General features: G+C 39.2%; 1 protein-coding gene across 1 annotated transcript in view; it reads left to right on the top strand.

Moving 5' to 3' along the window:
- Positions 1-554: 554 nt before the first annotated feature.
- The window catches only part of GABRA4 (gamma-aminobutyric acid type A receptor subunit alpha4), a 64,227-nt gene continuing 44,094 nt past the window's right edge, over positions 555-20,687 (top strand). The window contains exons 1-6 of the mRNA XM_006183372.2: positions 555-786; positions 1,176-1,294; positions 15,263-15,330; positions 16,333-16,553; positions 16,742-16,824; positions 19,696-19,839. Of these exons, the coding sequence (XP_006183434.1) occupies positions 701-786; positions 1,176-1,294; positions 15,263-15,330; positions 16,333-16,553; positions 16,742-16,824; positions 19,696-19,839 (721 nt within the window). The 5' untranslated portion in view covers positions 555-700. The remainder of the gene's footprint in view (positions 787-1,175; positions 1,295-15,262; positions 15,331-16,332; positions 16,554-16,741; positions 16,825-19,695; positions 19,840-20,687) is intronic.

Below are 20,687 nucleotides of genomic sequence, written 5' to 3'. Positions count from 1 at the left end.
CTTTTACCAGGAGGAATCTTCTTTCCTTCGCTGTACCCCAATATCCGAAGAGGAGAGTCCCAGAGGTTGTTTCCGTCCAGACTTGGTCCCCTCTCCCCATCACTCCCACCCCCTGCAAGCCCTGCCTTCTCGCCCTTTCTCCACCTCCAGCCTTGAAAATGGATACAAAGAGGTCCTGGAACAACTCAAAGAGAGAGGAACTTCAGGGGTTAAATCCAAATCCCAACGGGACGGAGAGGGCGGAGGGGGCGGAGGGGGCGGAGTGGAGGCCCAGTGTTGCTGCGGGCCGGGGCCCACCTGGGGCGGGGGGTCGAGAGCGCGAGGAGGGGCGGGAGCTCCGGGTCCTGCTCCCCAGAGTTAAAGGTGGGGAAGAACTTGACTCAGCCTTTCGGTGCCAGCGCCCCAGGGTGAACCCCGGCAGCTTCGGGGTACAGGCACGAAAGGGTGTGAGCGGTATACATAGCTCTCCATACAGTCGAGAGCTCGGCGAGAAAAGGAGGGGGCGCGGAAAGGCAGGTTCCGCCTCCCCGGCCCGCGTGCACACACGCGCCCACCGCGGCTGGGGCTGGCTGAGCGCGGGCGAGTGTGAGCGCGAGTGTGCGCACGCCGCCGAGAGCCTCTGCCCTCGCCTCGCACCCTGCTCAGGGCATCTGGAGAGCCTGGAAACGTGAACAGGCTTGAAGTATGGCATGTTGCAAAGATGGTTTCTGCCAAGAAGGTACCCGCGATCGCGACGTCCTTCGGGGTCAGTTTCGCCCTCCTGCACTTCCTGTGCCTGGCGGCTTGGTGAGTTCCCGGGGTGCTGGGGGCCGGGGGAGGTGGAGAAGGGGTCAGCACTGGGTCTCCTCCGGCCGCCCGCCCCTCCCAGGGCGAACCAGACCCTCCGGTCTCCGCTGTAAGGTCAGGGGCCGTAGCCGGCTTTGCTCTGACCGCGTAGACGCGGAAAGCAGAAGGGGCGCCGGGTCCAAGAAGAGTATGGAGGTTGGGGGTCTGCGTGGGTGGGGTGCGCCTTTTCTGACCAGTTCTCTCTCCCCCATCCCTCAGCCCTGCCTCCTTTAGTTTGGGGCAAGAGACTCTTTTCCTAGAAGATAAACCTGTTTCCACCTGTTTGCTGATCGATCCTTAAAATAATCCCCTCCGCCCCCCTTCTCCTCCTTTTTTTCGTGCGTTTGCAGTTTAAACGAATCCCCAGGACAGAACCAAAAGGAGGAGAAATTATGCCCGGAAAATTTTACCCGCATCCTGGACAGTTTACTCGATGGTTATGACAACAGGCTTCGTCCTGGATTTGGGGGTATGAACAATTTCAAACGCGCAAGTGTGTCCTGTCTGTCTCTCTCTCCATCTGCCTGTCTATCTGTGGGAATATCATTAGGTATGCCTCGCGTGCAGAAATGAAAAATCTCTCAATCTCTCTCTCTCTCCCTCCCTTTCCTTCTCCCTCTGACTCTTTTCTCAATCTCTTTCCCTCTGTCTCTCTCCCTCTCTCTTCCTCTCCTTCTCTCCCTCTCCCTCTCTCTTTCTCTCTTGATGAGACCTCTGACAAGAAGACCGCCCCCACCCGTCTTTTCCCATCTCCCTGCCCCCTCAGAAGCTTCGCCTCTCCCCCACACTAATTACCTCCTGGGACCTGACTGCTGGGCGGGGGAGGTTGGAGGGGTAGAGTCAAAAATGGGAACTCGGGGCTCAGCTGCCCCGCTGCAAAGCTGCGCCCTGAGAATGGACTTCCCAGGAACCTGGCCACTTGGCTCAGAGCAGGTTGCACTTGAGACAGCTGATCTGAGGTCCCCTGTCCTCCCATGTGCTGTCAGTCCCTCTGCCAAAACCTCCACCGTGTTCTACCTAGGACGTGAATCTGGGGCACGAAGCTGCCTGCTCTGCTGGAGAACTCAGTCCTCCCCTATTCTCTTCCACAGTGGGATGAAATTTTACTTCATGTGGGGAGGTGGCATTTACTTCCCTCCTAAGACTTTGAAGTCCAAGGTATTTCAGCTTTATTTCTTCCTTCAGTAAATATCTATAAAGGGTCTTTAAAAGGCACATCCACTAACAGTACTGTTGCTCTTTTTCATATTCATAGTCCCTTTGCTTATGTAATGAGAGTCTGTGTGGCAAGCATTGTGCGAGTCTCCAAGTCCACAGAAGTCTCAAGATATCTTTCTCAACCTCAAATACCCTTTCAGTCCAATTCAGAGAGAACCCATGTCTTTACCCAAAGTGTGGGCCCGTGTCTTCTGCTCACCAAGTCCCTGTTCTTTCCACTCCTCTGAGCTAGGTTCCTCTTGGGAAATGAGTTGAACAAGACATAGGCTCCATCTTAAAGGAGCTTACATTCTAGAAGTAGTAGTAATAATAACTAATACCGTATTTCTTTACTGACATTCACTTACAGACATTTTGTAGGCATTACTGTTTAATCCTCACAGCAACCTGGAGGGAAGGCTAGGACTATTCTTCTTTTACAGATGAGGAAATTGAGGCTTGGGAAGTTAAGCAACCCGTCCAAGTTCACACATTAAGTGGCATGGGCAGAATGTGAACCCAGGTCAGGTTGTGGATTTAAAAGACAAACCCATGAAGGCTGGGCTGATAGCAGATACTCTGTGATGAGTATCATAATATTAGAAGCACAGAGGCATTTAAGCTTCTTATTGAGGGTGATTAGGAGCTAAGAAAATGAGGAGTGTAGAATGTAAAAGGGAACAGGATGCTCCAGGGAAAGAGGACAGAATTAGACATTTTTTCGAAGATGTCTGGCCCCAGGTTAGAAAGAATTGTTGGAAATAAAAGAGATTGAATAGGTTAGAGCTGGATGAGTCTTTGGAGTCTGTCTAGTCTTGTTCTTCTCATTTGACAAACGGGAACACCAAAGACTAGGAAGAGAAGGTGATATATACAGGGGAACATCATACTAATGATAGGCTGGAATCAGGTCTTCTGGAATCAGGAGCCATTTTTTTCCCCTGGATCTTCTTGAGAAGGTTAGGAGGAGCCATTGAGGATATTAATTCAGTTTTTGCATGTTGACAGTGACAAAGACAGATGAGAAGGATGAAAGATTCTCCTGATTCTTTTCACATTGCCTCTCCAGGGGTAGGATGCTCAGTACTGCTTCTGCCTCATGCAACTCTGAAAAAAGCCTTCCTTACAGAAGTGAATCACTTGTCAATGCATGATCTTTCCTAAGTGACTGGAAAATTATCACTTTAGACCAGAAATAATTTTGTGGAGAAGGTTTCAGTTGATGTGATGCCATTTAAGATGATATTATATCAATAAAAGAGGATTTATCTGCCCATAAAGGTTTTAAGCTTGACATTTCAAGTAAAGAAAAAAAAAAGAATCAAATCACACGCAATTTAAATATTCATTAGCGAATGGATGTCCCAGAATGTAAATTTAAGTGGAAAGTTATTGAAACTATATGGTTTTATTATTAAATGTTGAAAATTAAAATAATATCTGCCCAGTTGGTTATAACGCAAGTTATAATTCAAAAGGAAGAAGAGGTCCATTGTAGGTACATCCTCTTTACCAACTACCCTCTCCCGTGATAGTATATAGACAATAAAGTGAATGAAATCAACCTGTATAAGCCATGACTGGCTTTTGGGTGGCTGCGGTACTGCTGAAACGTTTCAAGGGCATTATTAGTCATCTTCCTTGTCTCTGCCAGTTGATCTTCACTACCCACATGGAGATGCTTTTCTCACTTTATGGGAAGGGGTTGAATTCACATTACTTCAAGGGTTAGCAGTGGATTAGCTATTAATAATTTACTATATAGCACAATTTTGGGGCTGTTGCTCATAAATATTTGTGGTAAATGTGATTCATTTTTTTAGAAGTGGGTCATTCTCTGTAACTATGTAGTATTCCAAATGTGACAGAGAAATAGTCATTCTCACCTGCGGAAAGTGTGTAATCTGTTTACAAGATGGTGTAAATGAACACCACTGAAAATAAAAAGAAAACTCATTGTGAGCACAGATTCCTGTACGCCATGAGTTTGATCCCTTCTTTGACATTTTATACTTTGTGGAAAGTTTGGCATTTTAGAAATGAAATGAAAACAATTCTGATTTTGACCGGTATGCTATAAATAACAGATTGACTTCCTGGTTCCTTTAATCCTACTTCTGCTCTTTGTGGAGCGTTTACTTTATATCTGTTTATACAACTTAGCTGTGTTCCATTTAAAATAAAGCTAAAAGCAAAGATTGGAATTGAAACTGGATGGTGTGTGATTGCTCAGTAGGCCAGGCAGGGGTTGAAATAGATTTGGAAATGAAATTACATATTTTTAACTCAGTAGCACAGCTTGCAATGAGGAAGTAAAAGAAACTGAAATGGTTCTTTCTTTTCATCCCTCCAGGATATCTTCTCCCTTGTCTCCCACATTCTCCCATTGGAGAAGGAAAGAGGGAAAGGTGAGAAGGGAAGGAAGGAGACAGAGTGAGGGAAGCTAGACTGGGACATCTGAAGGGGTAGCTTCTTTCAGCTTCTGACAAATCGGTCAGCTATCATCCGAAAGTAGCTTGCACCTGCTTAGAAGCAGCACACAAGTGTACCCTTCCACAGAGGAGCTAGAAAATCGTCTCCTGGGCTTGTATCCACTTTTGACACGGTTAGGTTACACACCTTCTTAAAGACGCATAGCTAAGGTTGTACTGACCACCAGGAGACAGTTTAGGTAGCCAGTCCCTACCCACTTCCGTTTATTGAAGGATCACACGACCTTTTGTGCATCTTAATCTTTTAAGGCACATGATCTGGAATAATAAATGCTTCCAGATCAATACAAACTTAGATGATTGCCTTAGATTGTCTTCCACAAGCTCTCTGAAATGGGAGTGGAGCACTAGGGTCAGTTTTGCAAGGTTGTTCGCCAACACAGTAGGACTTCACATTAATAATGTCCTCTACAGTTTTGAAAACATTTTCACATACAGTGTCTAATAAGATGATCACAACAACCCAAAAAGATAAGCAGGGCGGGCATCATCCCTCTGTTGGAGAGGAAGCTGAGAAAAGTTGCAACGCATTTAAATTACCCAAGAACCCTGCAGCTACTAATTGACAAGGCCAGAACTCATACCTCACTCTTTCAACCCCTTAGTCAGCCAGTTGGTCTATTGCTACAACTACTTCTAAGATGTTTTTGCATGCTTCTGTTTACCAAGAGTCAAATTTTCATTAACATACCTTCTTGTTACTAAGTAGGTCATTACAATAAGCAAAACTACATTTCCCCCAAAGGAGTAAAATGAGCACTTGTATTCTAAAGCTTTAATAACATTTTAAAATGGAAAAGCAAACCTTGGGGGAATGTATACACTTAGGTAAATTTGGAATAATTTTCCCATAGAAATGAAAATATCTTTGCAATGTTTTCAGATGACCTATAGCTCAACCTAAAAATTAAATTGGTATGTCATGGGCAGAGCTTTATTAATTGTATGTTGACAGAGAATATATTTTTTTAAAATATTTAGGTGAAAAAAGCACTTTAAATCCACGGGGCAACAGAAAGTCAAAGCTTCATTCTCTTGTGATTTGTCACATTCATTTTTGTTCATTCATTTGTTGAACGTATAGATCGTAAGAGACTGCTGTGTGCCAAGAACAATGTTAAGGTGTAAGATATATTTCTAAATCAGACACAAGCAAAACAGTATAGAGAGATAAAAATAACAGAAACAAATAACAAAATAATTAAAGATAATGCTGTGAAACAATCCAGTAGCACACTAAGATAAAGAGTTAAAACTGGGTGAGGGATCTTTTTCAGATACAGTGGTAGAGGAAGTCTTTTAAGCTGAGACCTAATGGTGACAGACATGGAAAGAATAAGCAAACATTGTTCTCAGGTAGAAAAAAAAGCAAGTGCAAAGATCCTAAGATACTAAATTGCTGAGATTTAGACAATGAAGGGGGTCCAGTGAACCCGGAGATCCAGAACGCAAGAGGAAGAATCTCATGGGACTACCTTGGAGTTGTTAGCAGAAGCCAGATTGTGCAAGGCCTTTTGTAGCGGAATTTTCTTTTGGTGAACCTAGATGGCATTGGAGATTTTTAGGTGGTGGGAATGACGTGGAATGACTTACATTATAACATGATCCCTCTGGCTGCTGCACGATGAAAAGAAAGGCCTAGATATGGATGTGGAACAACACTGGAAGCAAAAAGACCAATGAAGAAGCTTTTAGTTCCTTGGTTCTCTCCATTAAGTTAATGGTGGCTTGGATTAAGATGGTAGATGTGGCAAAGATGAATATAAGCGGATGGAAGTCAGATACATTTTGGAGGTATAATTCAACAAAGAATTGGTGATAGATTCCATATAGGTGGTAAAGGAACAAGAGAAATAAAAAATGACTCCTGGATTCTTTATTTTGAGAAAATGGACAGAGGATAGTGTTATTTAGAGTGGAGAAGACTGGAAGAGGAACAGTACAGAAGGTGGGGTTGAAATCAAGAGATTATGTGTAGGTATATTAAACTTAGGACACATATGTGGCATCCTAGTGATTGTACTTGGCTGAGAATATCAGAGAGAGTTTCGCCTGGAGTTTGCCGTATATAAGGCTATGAGAGTACATGTCTAGAGAAGAGTCTAGAAAAAGCAGAGAAAAGAGCCCAGAACCAAGCCTCAAGGAACATTAACAATTGAGTAAGGGCAGAAAATGTAGAATTGTCAAAGGAGAATGAGAAAAAGTAGACTGTGATAAAGGCAGGCACTAGGAAAGTGTGGGTTGCAGCCAAGGGTTTGGAATGTCTTAGGAAGGAGAGATGAGATACCTCTCAAGTTCTTTTAAGATATTAAGTAAGTACTGGTCACATGGAGATATTTCATTTTATTCACTTTTCATCAAAAATTCATTAATCATACCATATATGCCAGGCACTGTTCTAGGATGGCACTGGGGATATATTGGTGAACAAAAGAGACGCAGTTCCCTGCCCTCCTGAGTTGATACTCTACTGAAAGAGACAGAGAAGAAGCAGCAGAAGTAAGTAAGATACACAGTGTGTCAGATGTTGATAACTCTTATCCAGTAGTATAAAGCAGGGGAGGAGGTTGCGGTTTTAACTAGAATAGTTAGGAGGGACTTGAATGAAGTGGTATTTGAACTATGATCCTGAATAGATAAGAGCATAAGATGCATTTGGGTGGGATCTTCTAGTTAGAAGGAGCTCTACATGTAAACATGCATGGAAATGTCACTGCAGTGAAGTTAACAGGGCTGAGGAGTAAGAAGGGGTCAGTGTGATACGTGGATGACGTTGTGGAAAGCTTCGCAAGCTGATGAGAACTTTGCTTTCACTCTGAGCCATATCAGAAGTAATTAGAGGGATTCCAGTAGGGGCAAGACCTGAACTGGCTAATTTGCAAAGGCTCACCTTGGTTGCAGATTGAGAACAGTGAGTCAGGGTCAAGGGCACCGAAGAAAGATGTTTTACGAGAAACCAAGCAAGAGATGATGGACATTTTGACCAAGCTTGTGGTAGAGAAGTTTGTAAAGTTGTAAGAAATGGTTATATATTAAAGTTCTAGTGCACTGGCAGCAGCTAGAATATGGGATGTGAGAAAAAGGGAGGTGTCAGTTCTGACTCCAACATTTTTGACTTAAACATCTAGAAAAATGGAGCTGCCAAGACTGTGGCAGAAGCAGCTTAGCAGTGTGGATGAACAGTTTGTATGTGGATATGTTACATTTGAGATGCTTACTAGACATAAAGTAAAGATAAGCTTGGGATGCAGGGATACCTGGTATGTCAATATATATGGTATTTAAAGCCATAAGATTAAAGAGATCGCGAAGGAATTAAGGGTGATAGAGAAGAGGTAGAAATACTGCATTTCGAAGTCCCCAGTGTTAAGAGGTGGGGACAAAGGAGGAGGAATCTCTGTCCCAGGGAGACTGAAAAGGAGTAGCCTTTGAGGTAGGAGGAAGACTTCAGAAAGAGTGTACATACTGGATGTTAAGTGAAAAATAATCAAAAAGAGGACTTCAGAGTGGAGGCAGGATTGATCAATTCTGTCTAATGCTCCTGACAGATTAAGAAGGAACAGAACATAAAATGGACCACTAGATTTAGCAATATCTCCATCGTCAGTGATTTTGGACAAGAGCAGCTTTGGTGGTGTGATGAAGATGAAAGTCTGGCTGTGTGGGTTCCAGAGGGAACGGGAAGAGTTTCTGGGCATTTGTACAGGGAAGCAGAGAAATGGGCTGGTAAGTGGAATAAGAAGTAGCATCAGGAGAGCTTTTTTAAAAATGAGACAAAGAAATTTTTTTTTTGAAGTTTTTGGGAACAATGCTGTGGGCAGGGAAAAACTGATGGTATTGACTAAAGGAATTTTAGTGGATCCTGAGCATGAAAACTAGATTTTAATAGGTAATGGAGTAAATTAGAAGCGAAGAGTTCCAGGCTATCTGCATAGGTTTTTTTTCCCCCCCAGAAGTTTAAATATGAAAGAGAAGAGGAAGAGGGAAGGTTGTCTTATTGTAAGGATTAGAAATACCATAACCTGTTTGTGTACCACTGGAAACAGACTGGTAGAGAATAATTTAATATTGGAGTGAAGGGAAGGGATAACTGAAAGACATATGCCCTTGAGAAGACAAGACACTGTAGAATCCAGAACACAAATTTACTTTCTCATGCTCTTGGTTTAACAAAAAAAAGATAGCCTGGTACTAACACATACATACACATTCTCTAGGGCAAGAATATGCAAAATGCGTTTGTTGTTTCCTGGAATAAGCACTATACAATCCAGGTTGTATAGGTTGTTAATATCTTGGTGGACATTTAAATACTATTTAACTGGGATGTTAGTTTTCTTTTAGATGAAAAATACATCAACCTGCATTTATATATCATTAAACAAAGAGCTGTGTTATTGTCTAGGCCTTTTTAATGTATTTCTTTGAAAAAAGATTCTGCTGCATAGAATTGGATTCTGGATTAATAATCTTTGGTTCATGACATACTCTCATTATTGGTCCGCATATAACCTTTTATCCATACATCTATTCATCTATTCCTTCATTTATTGTAATATGATAAACACTCACTTAAATCATTAATAAACCTTGACGGCTTATTCTGCCCTTGGTCTGCCTCATCCTATTTGCCTGTTTTCCCATCCAAACCACCATTCTGCATCCTTTTTAAATTGTTGCGTAGATTGATTTGAATATCACTTTAGCTCAACTTTATTTTTAATAAAGAAATTGAAGTTTTACAAATTGAATTGTTTTGGACATGCTATTTATAATTTTTTGATGCCTTTCCCCCTTAATTGTGTATGCCTAAGACTCATTCTTATTGCTGTGTATTGCTACAGATCATTCATTTTGACTGCCGTGTGATATTCCCATTGCATGGGAACCAGCTGATTCATCTGCTCTGTTGGCAGTAGGCATTTTGCTTGTTTCCAAGATTGTGTTGCTGTGAATATTCTGGTCCAAATTTCCTGCTGTAAATGTGCAAGAGTTCCTTTTGCATATATATCCAAGAATGGATTTTTCTGGATCTTAGTGTAAGTGGGAGTTCAACTTGATGAGATAATGCCAAACTGTTTTTTGTGGTGGTTTTACAAATTCAAACTCCCATTTACATGAATATGAGATTCAAGATCCATAAACCCTTCAACACTGTAGAAAAGAAATTTTTATATATATATATATACATATATACATGAATACTTGAAATGGCATTTTAATATGAAGTGATTTGAATTTTTCTGATTTCTATTGTGGTTGAACATCTTTTCAAACCTTTATTGCCTGCAAGAATTTTCCTCCTGTGAATTGCATTTTCATCTTTTGCTCATATATGATTTTTGTGTTTAGTACTTTTCTTATTTATTTTTGATGGTTTTACTATTGAAAAAGTAGAGCTGGTTTGACGGAAGGATCATAGCATCAAGGAAGCACTAATCTATAATGTCATCTAAGTAAAACTATATAGTTATTTGCTTTCTCAACAATATCGGTAGACATCTGTTCCTTGTTTAATATGCAGGAAGGCTAGTGTTTCTATATTTTGTAAGTGACAAGTGAAATTAGAGATTTCTTTAAATATTTCACTAAGATTCCTTATTGTTGTACTTCTTAAGTACTCTAAGTCTCTCGATCTGGGGAGACACATTAATAGTGTTTTGTAAAATGTAGCTAGATACATAGATTTAAGTGGCTGAAAAACTAGAAATCTGTCTTCCAGTGCATAGTTGGGGAGGAGTGTGGAGAACAAGGGTTGACTTGTTTCAACATCTGCACAACAGCTTAAATGTCTTTCGCCTGAGTGTGACATCAGATTGGACCCTGTTATTGGAGAGGAAATTAAAAAGTGGTATTTTTGTACAGCTAAAATAAACAGTGGGAAATTATTTGAGACATTGTTAATTGCCTTCCCCCCTTCCAAGCAAGTTAGATTCATTAATAAGATAATGAATAAGATAATTAACAACACTAATTAAGATATGAATAAGATAATTAATAACAATAGGAGTATTCCTCTGAATTTGATCCTGGTGGTCTTGGCTTTTTTGAAGACTGTTGAAGAGCACTTTGCCTTAGAAATTGTCCACTCTATTTGGGGGATGAAAAACTAGTTCCCTGCTACCAAAGAAGGACATTTTAAAATAAAAGATGCATTTTGTGTTACACAAATGCATATAAAATTATGAGAAGTCCTTCCAAGTTCAAAATTATCTGGCTTCTACATAATTATGCTCTTAGGAAGGCTGATTTGAACATCTTAAACAGTAGTGTTACAGGAAGCATCTTTAAGAATTATTTTTAATTGCATAGTGATCATTACTGAAAACTGATTTATTGGAAATTTATTACATTTAAGGCCTGAGATTCATTCTGGGGATGATACAAATACAAATAAAACACAGATTCTGCTTTAATCAGGAAGTAGTTTAACTGATGTTTTTCCATTTGGGTGATTTTAAAATGACTACCAAAACGATATTAGGAAGGCAATCCAACACATACTTATTTACCACCTAGAATGTGTAAGGCACTGTATTAGTTTGGGACTTCCAAGAGGGTTAAGATTTTGTCTTTGCCATTAAGGAGACAAAGATGGACTCAAGCTTGCAATAATAGGAAAAAGAGCAAAGGCCTAGAAAGGCCTATGGAATGGAATGGAAAAGCAGGAACATAGCTCAGAAACTACTTGTGAAACAAAACAGGAATTGTAGGTATGTAAATGTGTAAAATCATATATAAGTAGTTAATTGTTGATTTATTGTTTAATGAAATAGTGTAGTAAATCTAGAACACACTTCAGAGCTCAATACAAGGGGTTATAATTCTGGCTCTGGAATGTGATATTTAACCTGTGTGAGCTCAGTTTCCAGATCCATAAGCTTCTTATGATAGTGTCACCCCTGGAGGGTGCTGTGAGGACTGAATGAAATAGCATATGGGAAGAACCTAGGAACCTGCTTGGCACATGGAAGGCCTTAAGTAAATAGTAACAGTATCTCTGCTTGTTGTTCTTTGTGTGAGCACTTGCACACATACGCACCCCTGGATCTGTCCACTCTCCGTCCCACTGCTACACCCCTAGTCCAGGACACCGTCATCTCCTGACGGGGCTAGGACGGCAGCCTTTGAGAAGAGCCCTTCTCCTACCCTTGTTTCTCTCTAATTTGCTGTCCCTAAAACTGCCAGAGTGGTTTTGTAAAAAAATATAATTCAGATCAGATACTTTCCTTATATCCAACCCTCAGTGGTCTCCCACTGATTAAGGGATACGATTCAAACTTCTTGTCACAGCCTATAAGCAGAGGCAGATTTGGACTGCATATCAGAAGGAGAAAACTTGGGAAAAGAACGCAGGAGAGATATCAACCTCTGTATATATTTTCCACAGACTGAGTGGCTTAAATAGCAGCACATTTATTTTTTCCCAATTCTTGAGGCTAGCAGTCCAAGATCAAGGTGTCAGCAGAATTGGTTTCTTCTATGCACTCTCTCCTTGGCTCCTAGATGGCGAGTTCTCTGTGTCTTCCCATGTTTTTTCCTTCTCTGTGATTCAGTGTCCTAATCTCCTCTTCTTATAAGGACACCAGTCAGATTAGGACCCACTTCAGTTTAAATTTATTCTCCTTGTAAAGACCCTATCTCAATAGGATCACATTCTGTGGTACTAGGTGCTAGACCTTCAACATATGAGTTTAGGAGGAACGGAATTCAGCCCGCAGCAACTTCTTTCACTGGGATTTCTACAAGTCTAACAACTGTCACCATAACATACTATATATATGTTGCGCAAAGGATACGGCTTTCAGAATATGGGCAGAGAAGTAGGTGCTCTGTCCGAGCTTTTCCCCTTGAAGTTCTCTGCACCTGAAATGCAGCTCTCTCCACTCTTTCAATGTCATGATCATCTTCTAGGTCTCATTTTAAAAGTCACTGCTTTGAAGGGTGGCTAAAAAAATCTGCAGTGGCTTTCCCAGTCTCTCCCTCTCTTAACAGCCTGTTTTGTTTCTCTTGTGAATGACAGCATTCTTCCATTTCATTTATTTCTTTATTATTTATACTTTGACTCCCGCAGTCACACAGTAACTCCCTGAGGCAGGGAACTTGTGAGTCATGCTTCCACTGTCACCCCAGGTCCTAGCATAGAACCTGACCTACAGCAGGTGGTCACTCAATACATAGTGACCGAACCGGTGTCCAAATGGAATTTCTCTACCAATTTTATGTTTTTAGGATCTTATTCAATCTCAGAGATGTTTATGATCATATAAAGCAAATACTGAATAATGTCACAAACAAAAACTGAGGTTGTAATTTCTGAACATAAAACGTTTTTCAGGAATCATTGAAAGAGTAGTATGTTATATAAGAATTTGAAAATATCTATCATTATCATGGAATCATTATAACCATAAGAATTAGCATACACCCACACACCTTAAAATACATTTATAAGGAAAAATATGATTGGCCTAATTCCATCCTCTCCTATACTTCCCCTGCTTCCATAGAACACCTATGGTATTAATATTTTACAGGACACAGTTTGATAAATATTGTTCTAGAAAACAAACACCTTCTGTGAAATAGAGCATCATCTAGGAAGTTGTTAACAATGAAAATTGTCAGGCCCTACCTTAGAGCTGCTGAATCAGAAAGTCTGGGGTGGGGTCCATCAAACTGTGCTTTAACAAACCGTCCGGGGGATTCTGATACAGTTAAAGTTTGAGAACCAGTATCCTGTATTAATCTTCAAAGTAACTTGATTTCTCAAGAATCTTTTCAAACAGTCTTTTTGGCAGGACTTACTCAACCTTAATTGTTCTGAGTATTTCTCCTTGCCCTGATCTGCCCTGAAATAGTGGTTTGTTTTTTGTTTTTGAACACGTTGGCAGTTGTCCTTAAGAAATTAGGAGAGTGATTTCTCCTACTTTTGAAACTTCTTGAATGAAATCTCTATATTCTAAGGTTCAACACACCTTGCTTGCTTCCTGGGTTACCTGTCTATTCCTGGAACACTTGGAACGTAAGCTTATTACTACCATATTTTTGTTGTTGCTGTTGTTTCCAATTTCTCATTCAAACAAAAATTCTACTAACTTTTCACATTTTCTCTCTGTATTCCAAAGGTATTATTTTTTAAAAAATGAAAACTCATGGCAGATCAGCCTGATCTATACTTTTTTTCTCACTGTGCTTCCAAAGGACACATTTTTCTTGGGATACTTACTCAAAAAGGAATTTTGTCATTCTTCCTCAAACTATTTTTACTTCTGTGTCTTGATCTTCACTGTATGTAGAGAGAAATATTCTCATTCTTTGGACCCAGGGCATTAAACTATTCCAACTACTTTTTGTGAGTTTTTTGAGGATAACTTTAGTGTTATGAGGATAACTTTAGACCTAGGGCATTAAACTATTCCAATTGCTTTTCGTGGATTGTTTTGTTTTGTTTTGTTTTGTTGGCATAAATCCAATTGCCCAGCTAGTATCCAAGGGAAATAGTCCATCTTGATAGCAGATGTTATTCTTTCCAGGATGGAATATGTAGCCCCTGGCCAAACAGTGTTATAAACCATCAGTTAAGAAATAACATTCAAGAGTGCAACAAATTTTAGTTTTTATTAGTGATAAAATCAATACTATGTATAATAATTATTACTATCATTATTGAGCATGTGATGTTCTGGAGACTGGGACAAGTGATTTACATGTATCATTTCAGTTAATGCTCATTAAAACCTTTACCTCTGATGATATGTGACTTGACGAAAATCATATGATTAGAAAGTGTTGGAGCCAAATTTGAACTTCAGAATCCCTGATTTTTAGCATCATGCTTAACCCAGGTTGCAGTAATTTTCCTTTGTCTAAAATCTGTGCCAGCCCCATTGCCATGATGCTGCCATATTTCTTTTCTGCCAAACACACACATGTACTTTTTCCAGAACCAGTCTTATTTAGACGAGGAAAGACTCTCAGTAGTGGTCATTATTGGAAGTGAAGAGAAACTAATACTTGCTAAGTCCTTCCATGAGAGAGTAACTGTGCTTGGGGTCTCACGTGAGCAATTTCATTTGATTGCTATCCACAGTCTTGCCTGATCCGTGTGCTTGTTGCTATTGAGAAGTTAAGTAACTTGCCCCAGCTCACACAGCAAGGAGCAAAGTGTAAATAAGTCTGACTTTTAGGAGAGCTTGTCTTTGATGCTAATCACCAGTGGATGGTCTGCCTGTTGTTAAAGGTGACATAACTCATTTTTGTGTATTAGTTGGTTGCCAGTATCCTCGACTCACCAAAGATGCGTTCCTCACGGCCGTTACAGTTCTTCTCCTCCTCACTCTTGTGGTTAAGTTCCCTCTTTTTAACAGCTCACTTCTTTACTAAAGGTCAATCAGATGATGGACTTTAAAAAAATCACAAAGGCTAAAAGCTTTTGTTCCCTCACTGCCTGTTGTCACAGTGCCTGGGGGTGATGTATCTTTGAAGGAACAAGGTTCCTGGTAAGTAACTGGGGTTTCTTTTTGCCTGTAAGTAAACATTGCTTTCCGGTTTTATTGTTCTTTTGTCTACATTTGTGTGTGTGTGTGTGTGTGTGTGTGTGTGTAGATGCATTATCTCACTGAAAATTTAAGATGCTTGTAAAACCATGATTATATCTATCTGTCTTTACTTTTTAATGATCAAATCCACCTTGCCTGTTAGAGTGGTAATTCTTTTTTCACATTTGTTTACTTCATACCTACTAGGTCCTGTTACAGAAGTGAAAACTGACATATATGTCACTAGCTTTGGACCTGTTTCTGATGTTGAAATGGTAGGTATTTGGGAAATTAAATGTACTTCTTGAGGTTTGAAGAAAATATGCAGAAAAGAGGGCAATTAACAATAATTTTGCAGTTGATCACACAGAGCTAGGAAGTCAAAGAACAGCCTAAAAAGTTTATAAGAAGTAAGACACTGAATTTGCATTGCAGCTCTAACATCTGAGTATCTTTTGGTTTGGAGTTATTCTCAACAGAGAAAAGAACTTTCTATTATGAGTCCCCATAGCACAATATTGTATGTAATATTTTTTCCCTTAGAAGATTTTTGAGGAGGAGAAAATTAGAGAGTGTAATTAGTTTTGGTATGAAACTATATTGTAGTCATAATTGCATTTAGTATTCTATATTGGTCCAATTCCTCACTACCCTTCCCCCACTTCCCTCTCACTCACACTTAAAGAGCTTAGAAGATCAAGCACTGGTCAGGATTAATTTATCCATTCAGTTGTGCTCTCTAATAGTAAATATTTTTAGTTTACACGTCAAAGAAACAACTTTACTTTTTTCCTTGACCCTAGGCTAATTTTAATAAATTCTGTGGACATCAAATTTCTGTTTTACATGTTTTACTTTGTCTTAAAGAGATGCGTACAATTTTATGATTAATTGTGCAATGATAATTGTTACACATTAACTAATTTTGCTAGTTGATTTAAAACGAAGTACAACTGTAATTACCTGGTGCTGGCAGTTTTATTAAATTATAGTAATTATTCTTGAATGATTAACATGTATGATAATATATTTATCTAACAAATGTAGAAGATTAAGGTATCAGGATGGATATAACATGCTTTAATTGCTGAGAATCTTTTGGTTCCATTGATTTGTTTTGAAAAATTCTGCTCCTATTTGTTTTTGTTTGGGATAGTTTGTGTGTGTGTGTGTGTGTGTGTGTGTGTGTGTGAAAGAGGCTAGAATTTAATGCATTTTTCTCCATATTTATGTGTAGTCATCTGTGATTTGAATATGTCACAAACTAATTTCCCTAGGAATACACAATGGATGTGTTCTTCAGACAGACATGGATTGACAAAAGACTAAAATACGATGGCCCCATTGAAATTTTGAGATTGAACAATATGATGGTAACAAAAGTATGGACCCCTGATACTTTTTTCAGGAACGGAAAGAAATCTGTCTCACATAATATGACAGCTCCAAATAAGCTTTTTAGAATTATGAGAAATGGCACCATTTTATACACAATGAGGTAGTCATTGTTTTCTTTCTCCCTTTTTCCCTCTGTTTTTCCTGTCCGTCCTTCCTTCCTTCCTTCCTTCCTTCCTTCCTTCCTTCCTGTCTTTCTTTTTCCTTCCTTCCCTCTTCCTCATTTAGGGATCTATAAAATTATTTTAAAAGAAAGAGTTGATTTTGTTTAATTGCTTTTTTCCATCATAGGCTTACCATAAGTGCAGAATGTCCCATGAGATTGGTGGATTTCCCCATGGATGGTCATGCATGCCCTTTGAAATTTGGGAGTTGTAAGTTAATACACGATGTTGTTAGAATTTATGATTATCTTATGACAGCTGATATTTTTACACGTGCATGATTTTCCATAGTCCAACATTTAAATCATTATCCATGACAACAACTGGTCAACATTTGACTTTTAGGAGACTGTTTATTATCTAATATATTGAAATAAAGAAGTAAAACCCACCCCTTTCCCCCAAAGAGCAACACCCTATTTCTGCCTCCCTAGCCTACCTAGATAGCCTAGGTAAATTGATTCATAACTAATAGGTTGGTGATCAGTGGAGAAATTTAGGAACCTCTGAACTCCATGTGTTGGTGGTGTAACATAGGAAGTATAAATCTTTATTTTTTTTTTTTTTGTAGTTTAACAGTTTCTGTTCTAAGCAGAATCCTTTACGGTAGACTTAAAAAAAAGCAGAAAAAAGGTTTAGGGCTTCTTGACATGACATAGGTTACAACATAAGCAGCACTGTTAGTATGATGTGGTCTGATATGTAGACAGAGCAAGATATTATAGTGCCATATAGACCACATTAAGGAGTCTGGGTATTGTTCTAAATGCTATAGGATGTCTTTGGAAAGTTTTACTAAGGGGCGTGGCATTCTTTGACATTTCACAATTTCATTTCAGCTTTTCTATGAAGAATGGATTCTAGAGAAACTAGAGAAGATGCAGAGAAGAGTTGGAGGCTGTATGTCTTAGTACAAAGATGGTGATGACTTAGACTAGCGTGGTACCAGAGGAGGAGTGAGATAGATGGATGTGGCCTGTGTTGTGGAGGTGAAGGCAAGAGGATGGAATGAATGGGTAGGACAGAATATGGAATTCCTTTCCCCTAAGCTGCCTTCTCAGGGATGGCAGGAAATGTGATTGCCTCTTCTAACGTCTGCCTCAAATATTTGACTCAATCAGACTCTACCAAAAATAGATGCTGACTTTTACTATTGCTTCAGATTCTTCGTCGCACTGATTGTGAAACTGTTGCCTGCTGTTATTATTGCTCATTGCTTAACTTAATGAGAATCGGCAGTCACCATGCTTTTTATAACACCTAGTAATCACAATATTCAGTTGGGTTAACTTGAAGCTAGAATCATTTTTCCTCTGACCAGTGATTTAATAAGATGATAAAAACAGAAAAATAGGTAGACAGAAAGGATGATCTTACTGGGGCCAGAATTTAAAACGATTTGTACTGTAGTAATTTAAATTTCACCCAAGATACTCTAATCTAGAGGCAGTCCTTTCCCACCCATTCCCCTCCAGCTCTCATAGGAAGCCTTCTCCAGGGTGACTTGAGCATAGTTGGCCCTCAATCAGATTTGAATAAAATAAAGAAATTACTCCTTGAGTTCAAGATTTGTAGATACTGACAGGTATATATAGAATAGATAAACAAGTTTATACTGTATAGCACAGGGAAATATACACAAGATCTTGAAGTAGCTCACAGTGAAAAAGAATATGAAAATGAATATATGTATATTCATGTATGTATGACTGAAGAATTGTGCTGTACACCAGAAATTGACATAACATTGTAAACTGACTATAAATCAATCAAAAAAAAAAAAGAGAGTAAAAAAAAAAAGAAATTACTCCTTGGAAGCTGATGATTTGGGGTTGGAATTAAAAAAAGAGGCCCATCCTACTAAGCAAATAAGGATCCTTACTTACTCTGGAAAGAGGAAAATGCCATTTAACTATGTTTATAATTCATAGGAAAGAGAAAAACAAGGGGGAGAAAGTTTATTCTAGCAACGTAGGATAGCTGAGCGAAGGTTGCGTGATATAAAATACCATGAGCAGGAACGTGGCATTCCGGGACTTTAAATGTATGATTAAGCATGTATATACTTCAGAAGATAAACCTTGTCACATAATCGTAACCGCTACACCGCAACACAAGCTTCATAGTTTGTTTTGAAAAGTTGTTTGTAAAGAAAGTCTCCCGAGGTATCAACTCCTTTTATAGAATGAAGCTCTTTCACTGAGGACCTACTGTGCTCTGGTGATTTTAGGAAGGTTTGCAGAGGGTAGCACACAGTTCATCTTGGTTTCTTTGAACTTATTTGTGTGTGAGCCAAGCTCTCCGTTCTGGGTAGACTGGTAGGCAAACAGCTGGCCTCCATTTGCATTGAGCACCAAATAATAGAAAATGAGCTTCGGTTGCCTCTGGGAGGGATTTGTTGAAGATGGAAGGGAAAATGTTCTGATTGCAAGAGTTTAAAGGTAGTGGAACTGGTTGTGTAAGTATATTCCCCAGAGAGCTTTACAAACAGTGTAGCCAGTTGTCACCACAGAATGGTTCCCAGACAGCATGGGTATTGCCCAGAGGCAGAGTCTGGATTAGGTGACCCCTGGAGAGCTCTCTCAACAGTAGGGTTTGTTTTTTGGTTTTTGTTGTTGTATTATTACAGGCAGCATCTGGTACTTTTCTGTTTGGCAGAACAGCATGAGGATGGAAGAAGTCAATATTGGTCAAGTAGTGGAAGTGAGTTAGACTGGAAGCAAGTAGCAATTTGACAGTACTTTTGGGGGCTTTATTATGTCTGCTTTTTAACTGTTTATCCTATGAGTGTGGAAACATATCCAAATGCACTGATGCATACGTTGCATTTTAGTTGCCTTAGTTTTAGTCTCTCCTCCTCCAAATCTTTGGCATAAAAAAACAAAAAATATGCCCAGCTGCAAGGCTGTTTATTGAATCTCCACAGTTTTCTTAATCTTAAGCATCTTTGAGTAAGTTGTAATGATTTTCATTGTCATTTAATCCATCTTTCTTGAACACATGTAATATTTTTAATCATTGACCATCAACGCTGAAGGAAAAGGAGCACTGATTCTAACCACACTCTGTGCTCTCATCCAGATGCATATCCGAAGAGTGAGATGATTTATACCTGGACAAAAGGTCCTGAGAAATCAGTAGAAGTTCCAAAGGAGTCTTCCAGCTTGGTTCAGTATGACTTGATTGGGCAAACTGTATCAAGTGAAACTATCAAATCCATTACAGGTGAGATGTTTAACAATTGAAGTCAACATACTACTAGGCATTAGCAGTGGGGTTTTGTCCTAGCTTGTTCATTGAACTCTCTAGTGTTTTCAGGGGACATACAGAAAGTTTCCAGAAATAGAGCTGATGCATAAGTCACAGCTGAGAATTTCTTTTTATATTTAAATCTTAATTTAGTTAAAATAAGTTCTGAATTGGTGGGATGTGAAAAGTGAGTTGATTTTCCTATTCAGAAACAAAAGTCATAATCAATTATATTAAATCTATTTTCAACAGAATTCTGAGGCAGGAAATCTGACCACTGACTTTTGAACACTGGATTTCCCTGTGTTTTTGGTGCTTTCCTGGGATCTTTTTTAAATCTTGCCCAATTTTTATGATGTTACCCTCTCCTTCTCTTTAAAAGTATAAGCAAAATATAAAGCTTAATTATTAAATATATTAAGAGAATATATTAAAACTGTCCCACAAGTAGATGGATGATTATTATTGGTGATTCTTGGTCTGTGTTTACTTTTGGGATGTGAATGGGGAGAATCATAGGATTTACTTTTTATCATCTTCACTGGGGGAAAATGGCTGATTATTATTTGTTCTACAACTGTTCCTCACATACATTTATCACCAGGCAAAACCAGAAATTTTAAACGTTTATTTTTCAGCCTGCAGTGGGATTAATTAGACATTTTGGGAGGATTTGAGGCTTCTGAATCTTAGGTTGCTTCTTCCTAAGTAACTTTCTTAATATGTTCTTTTACGATGTAACATTAAAATATATTATCAACAGTCACCAGAAATCTTACGGTTTACTTACTTATTAGCTTTTTTTAGGTTTTTGTCCAAATGCC

Source organism: Camelus ferus, chromosome 2 (genome assembly GCF_009834535.1).
Source record: "Camelus ferus isolate YT-003-E chromosome 2, BCGSAC_Cfer_1.0, whole genome shotgun sequence".
NCBI classification, from domain to species: domain Eukaryota; kingdom Metazoa; phylum Chordata; class Mammalia; order Artiodactyla; family Camelidae; genus Camelus; species Camelus ferus.
This window is presented reverse-complemented; position numbering and strand designations above follow the sequence as displayed.